Below are 6,553 nucleotides of genomic sequence, written 5' to 3'. Positions count from 1 at the left end.
TCTTGAGAATAATGTTCAAGAATCAGTGACGAAGTTGAAGTTACGCCGGGGATGGATATTTCAGCAAGACAATGATCCAAAACACCGCTCCAAATCCTCAGGCATTCATGCAGAGGAACAATTACAATGTTCTGGAATGGCCATCCCAGTCCCCAGACCTGAATATCATTGAACATCTGTGGGATGATTTGAAGCGGGCTGTCCATGCTCGGCGACCATCAAACTTAACTGAACTTGAATTGTTTGTCCAAAATACCTTTATCCAGGATCCAGGAACTGATTAAAAGCTACAGGAAGCGACTAGAGGCTGTTATCTTTGCAAAAGGAGGATCTACTAAATATTAATGTCACTTTTCTGTTGAGGTGCCCATACTTTTGCACCGGTCAAATTTTGGTTTAATGCATATTGCACATTTTCTGTTAGTACAATAAACCTCATTTCATTCCTGAAATATTACTGTGTCCATCAGTTATTAGATATATCAAACTGAAATGGCTGTTATAAACACCAAAATATTTAGAACTAAAAATGATTAAGATTAATAGGGGTGCCCAAACTTTTTCATAGGACTGTATATTCAGGTTTTGGACATCATACACATGAAACAACATATACTGTAGCCCCTACAAGTCGAAACAATTCTGCTTCTATCATATATGCGTCCCTATGCTGACAACCTCTATATACGGCTGCAGCAGTTTTTCAATGCAGCAGAGCTGAGTTTGTGATTACAGAGACCTGACCTAAGGCAGTCACTTCTGTATATCTCATTGTGATACACCTAGTATTTTTGGTAGGTAAGATGGGCAGGTAACCCTACCACATTTTATTACCTCAGACCCTCACCACAGCGCCGTTCAGCCCTGCTACATCCAAGTAACCATTGCACATATGTTTTCAAATGTAAAAATGAAAAGTCTGACTATGATGGATGAGAACTCTCCATAGGCGAAATGCTGCGGATGCACCGCTGTGTAACCACTATACCGGCTGGGAGATTCTGTTAGGTGAAGTAATACTGATAACTGATCTGTCAGAGCAGTAGGGGATATTCACACATGGAGGATTTGTTGCAGAAGCCTTTTCATCGGAATAGCATTTTCTGAAATTCATGCACATGCTGATAAAAACATCCCAAAATGTATGAAAGCAAGAGTTCAAAAGATTGTGCAACAAGTCTGCGGAGGGTGATGTACTTCTGAAAGAAATGGTAATGGCAGTATGAGGAATAATGCAAAATATGGCTCTATAGTATAGATAGGCAAGTTAGTCTGGATAGATAAATCATCTCAATAGATAGATAGATAGATAGATAGATAGATAGATAGATAGATAGACCATCTAGATAGGTAGATAGTCTAGATTGAATATATTGTCTAGATAGGTAGATAGTCTAGATAGATATATCATTTGGATAGATAAGTAGATAGATAGTCTAGATACAGATACATATACTTTCTGGATAGATAGATAGATAGATAGATAGATAGATAGATAGATAGATAGATAGATAGATAGATAGATAGATAGATAGATAGATAGATAGATAGATGGATTGTTAAGATAGATAGATAGATAGATAGATAGATAGATAGATAGATAGATAGATAGATAGATAGATGATAGATAGATGGATTGTTAAGATAGATAGATAGATAGATAGATAGATAGATAGATAGATAGATAGATAGATCAGAAAAATAAAGTAGATAGATAGCCTAGATAGATAGATATATTATCTAGGTAAATAGATAAGTCGATAGATATAGATAAGTAGATAGCTAATCTAATGATTGTCTAGGTCGGTAGATAGTCTAGATAGATATATCTTCTGGATAGATAAGTAGATAGTCTAGATACATATATTATCTAGATTGATAGATAGTATAGATATATTTATTGTCTAGGTGGATAGATAAATCATCTAGAGAGATAGATGGATAGATCAATAGAAAGATAGTCTAGATAGATCAATAGATAGTCTAAATTGATAGATAGTCAAGATAGGTAGATAGACGGTGTTGATAGACATATAATCAAGGGAGATAGATAGAGTGATAGGTAGATAGATAGATAGATAGATAGATAGATAGATAGATAGATAGTCGAGATAGGTATATAGCCTAGATAAATATATCATCTAGATAGATATATAGATAGAGTAGATAGATAGTCTAGATAGATATATTGTATAGATAGATAGTATAGATAGATACATTGTCTAGGTAAATAGATAGATAATATAGATATATTGTCTAGATAGCTAGGCAGATAGTCTAGATAGATGTATCATCTAGGTAGATAAACCGATAGATAGATAGATAGATAGATAGATAGATAGATAGATAGATAGACCATCTAGATAGGTAGATAGTTTAGAATAATTATATTGTCTAGATAGATAGGTAGATAGTCTAGATAGATATATAATTTGGATAAATAAGTAGATAGATAGTCTAGATGGATAGATTGATTGTCAAGATCGGTAGATATATAATCTAGATAGATATATCATCTAGGTCAGTTTAGATAAATATATATGTATATATATCTAGGTAGGTAGACGATAGATAGATAGATAGATAGATAGATAGATAGATAGATAGAAGGATAGACAAATAAATTAAAAAAATCAACATGTTAAAATTATCTGTTACAATTATGAAGAATATAATTATACAGAACCTTTTAGATGTGACCATTTTTTGTCTGAAAATATTGCATGGATTTGTCTCAGAGATGTAACATGCAAGAAATATCTCATAATATATGAAGAATATCGAAGTGCTCAGGACAATTATCTGTTGTAATACTTTTGCCCAAACTTTTGCACACTTGGAAATTCTGCAGAATATGTTATACCTGAATTACACAATAACCAAAATGTCTCCATTTTAGAAGAAGTTAAAAAGTCTCGGTGTGATTTTACATGTATTTATATGATTTTAGGCAAAATGATGACTGAAAAATATATGTGATATTTAGTATAATAATACCTTAGTAATATGTATCTTACAATTAGATCTGTGTTATCTAGAGAGAGAGAGAAAGAATGATAGATAGATAGATAGATAGATAGATAGATAGATAGGCAGTTAAGTTAGATTATACATAGACAGAGATATAAATAGATAATAGATAAATAAGCAAAAAGAAAGAAAGGCATTGAATAGATAAATATAATAATGACAGACATGAGACAGATCCAAATTCATAATGGTAGATAGATAGATAGATAGATAGATAGATAGATAGATAGATAGATAGATAGACAGACAGATATGATAGATAGATAGATAGATAGATAGATAGATAGATAGATAGATAGATAGACAGACAGACAGACAGACAGACAGACAGACAGACAGACAGATAGATAGATAGATAGATAGATAGATAGATAGATAGATACAGTTAGATTATACATAGAGTTCTAATATAAGATAGATAAATAAGCAAAAAGATAGAAAGACATTGAATAGATAAATATAATAACGATAGACATGAGACAGATCCATATTCATAATGGTAGATGGACAGATAGATAAATAGTCAGATAGATAGATAGATAGATAGATAGATAGATAGATAGATAGATATGGGATAGATAGATAGATAGATAGATAGATAGATAGATATGGGATAGATAGATAGATAGATAGATATGGGATAAATAGATAGATAGATAGATAGATAGATAGATAGATATGGGATAGATAGATAGATAGATAGATAGATATGACAGACAGACAGACAGACAGACAGACAGACAGACAGACAGATAGATAGATAGATAGATAGATATGACAGACAGACAGACAGACAGACAGACAGACAGACAGACAGACAGACAGATAGATAGATAGATAGATAGATAGATAGATAGATCTTGAATTGATGTAGCAGAGCTGTCTGTGTTTTGTTAGAATTGATTGGGACATCTTGCGCTATCTATGTATGTATGGTTTTACATAGGACTGCTGGTAGTTGTCTTAGTGCTATAATATATTCTCATCTGTATATGACACTATTATATGAAATCTCTGCTGCGCAGGGTTGGTTTATGGCACTCTTTATTGAAACCATATGTATATAATGTACATACCACAGGACTGTCACATATGGAGATGTCAAACAGTTCACAGTTTATTGTCTAGCAGGTCCATACTTGACCTATACAGCTGAGCAGTTTGCACCTTGCACCAATGTTCTGCTATTATAGTCCTCGTGTTACTTGCAGCTCTGGAGCCTTGTCCTGTGATGTTTCTCTTTAGACAATGCTGGAATGAAAGTGTCACTATGGGAGGCTTTAAGGTGACTCCACATCTTAACTTCTTCAGACCTGTATGTGTCACTTCTGAAGCCTCTGAGATCCCCTCCAGAAGAATGGAGCTCCATCAATTCCAGCTCATGTTTGGTCGCAGTTTCCAAAACCCTCTGTTTGTTGTAATACTTGACAAAGTTATTGATAATGGGGTGAATGGGGAGCGCAATGGCTATCACCCCACAGAGGAAACTTGTAGCTGCATTAAGTTTCCCTAGCGTGGTTTTAGGATAGATGTCGCCATACCCAACAGTGGTCATGGTGATGATAGCCCACCAGAAGGACTGGGGGATGCTCTTGAACAAAGTTTCTGGGTGGCTTTGCTCCATTGTGTATCCAAGAGCTGAGAAGACAAAGATGCCTACAGCAAGGTACATCAAGAGGAGCCCCAACTCCTTAAAACTGCTCTTCAGGGCATAGGTTAAAGTCTGCAGTCCAGAAGAATGTCGGGCAAGCTTGAAGATCCTGGCAATCCTCATGATTCGCAATGCCTGGACCGCTTGCTGGACATTAGTCAGCTCCATCAGTCTTGCCCCTAGGTGAGTCAGGATTAGGCTGACATAAAAAGGCAAAATAGCCAAGACATCAATGATATTCATAAAGGAGAAGGCAAAGTGTAACTTGTTTGGGGAGGACATGAGTCTTAGAACATACTCTATGGTGAACCATATAATACATGCAGTCTCTATGTTGTCTAGCGTAGGGTGCTCTACATGGTTCCCCTCTGAATCCTCCACCTGCAGATCTGGGATGGTCCCCAGACACATGACAATGGAGGAGATGAGGATGAAGAGGAAGGATAGGACTGCGGTGACCCTGGCTGGGAAGGAGGACTCTGGTTTCTCCATGAACTTCCAGACACATTTCTGAAACCTTTTCCATCTACTCTCTGTTGTGTCAAACCCCAGGTCATCGAGGATGGTCTGGACCCTCCTGGCTATCTCCTCCAATTCCTCCTTCTTTTCATTAAGGTGGCTTTTACAGCAGTCATCCAGAAAAGCCAAGTCTACTTTCCAGAACTCCATCTCATTCTGGAAACAAATAGGACATATTCCCTTCTTCATATGAACCTCCCCATAGTAATAAACCTCCATTATACACTTAAAGGCATCTGGGTCTCTATCAAAGTAAAATTCCCTCTGCCCTGGGTCATAGTCATCACACAGAGAGAAGATGGCATCATACCCCCCAGTTATACAGTTCATCAGCTCCGCCAGCCTGGTTTCTGGGTACCTATTTAAGATATCACCATAAAGGATCTGCCGAATCCCCCCAACATTGACTATGATCTCTACCTCTTCGCTGCAGTCTGATCCACTCCCATTCAGTTCTTCAAAGCTGGAGCCACCAATCATTTTGTTCTGGAAAATGGGTCACTTCTGGTCCAAAAAGTTTGCAGATTCTTAGAGTATTCCTCCAAATCCTAGAAACCAAGGAGACTACATGGATGGTGGTCACATTGCAGAATATCTCCTGCTCTTCACGCAGACAAGTCCTAGTACAGCAGGCTTGTAGGTCTCCTCATGCAGCAGGTGCCCATTCCTCCCAGCTCCATAGATCTGCAGCTTGCACAGCTAGCCCAGTCTCTGTGCAGATTGATGCAAGAAGAGAAGAACAGATGATCAACAAGATGGTCCCTGCACAAGGAAGACCCTCACTCAGCTACACACAGGACTGTACAGCAGCAGTCAGAAGCTGATGTGAAGCCTCCACCTGGAGGAGCGGACACTGTGCAGGGGAAAGTTGCTCTGGCTTTTCCAAAGGCTTGCAGGAGCAGAGGACAGGAATCCCAGCGTGACGTCACGAGCCTTTAAACAGGCTTCCCCCTCCTGGTGAGCTGAGGAGAGAGTGCAGCAGCTGCACACACTTGTCACTGTGCATGCCAATGACTCTATAGTGCACTATATGGGGATGGGGAGTGGGTCAGTAAACAAAGAAGGGAAGGGGATAGGGTAATGAGGGGGAGGATAGGAAAGGGAGAGGATTTGGGGAACATGGTCATAGGGTAAAGGCGGTCACGGAGCTCTAGCTACATTGCATGGAAAGAGGCATTTAGATTTAACCATTGCCCTGCCAATGAGATATTCAGGGCTGGAATTGATTTCCATGGGTTAGAACGATTTATCGTTTGGTCATAGATAAAATGCTTATTGACAGACTTATAAAGGTTACACGGGGAAGGAAAGGGATACATATACAGAAGTGCATTCACTTATTATTAATTACTT

The 6,553-nt window shown here is 37.8% G+C and overlaps 1 protein-coding gene across 1 annotated transcript; it reads right to left on the bottom strand.

Moving 5' to 3' along the window:
• Positions 1 to 4,052: 4,052 nt before the first annotated feature.
• On the bottom strand, positions 4,053 to 6,112 carry KCNF1 (potassium voltage-gated channel modifier subfamily F member 1). The gene has a single exon (XM_075269142.1). The coding sequence runs from the start codon at positions 5,678 to 5,680 to the stop codon at positions 4,232 to 4,234; it is 1,449 nt and encodes a 482-aa protein (XP_075125243.1). The 5' UTR covers positions 5,681 to 6,112; the 3' UTR covers positions 4,053 to 4,231.
• Between the last annotated feature and the right edge of the window lie 441 nt (positions 6,113 to 6,553).

Source organism: Leptodactylus fuscus, chromosome 3, assembly GCF_031893055.1.
Source record: "Leptodactylus fuscus isolate aLepFus1 chromosome 3, aLepFus1.hap2, whole genome shotgun sequence".
Taxonomy (NCBI): Eukaryota; Metazoa; Chordata; class Amphibia; order Anura; family Leptodactylidae; genus Leptodactylus; species Leptodactylus fuscus.
Note: the sequence above shows the minus strand (reverse complement) of the source record. Positions and strands in the feature narration are given on the sequence as shown.

What these genes read in the sequence shown, in the direction of transcription:
- KCNF1 (XM_075269142.1), bottom strand. Translation starts at nt 5,680, where the DNA reads ATGATTGGTGGCTCCAGCTTTGAAGAACTGAATGGGAGTGGATCAGAC.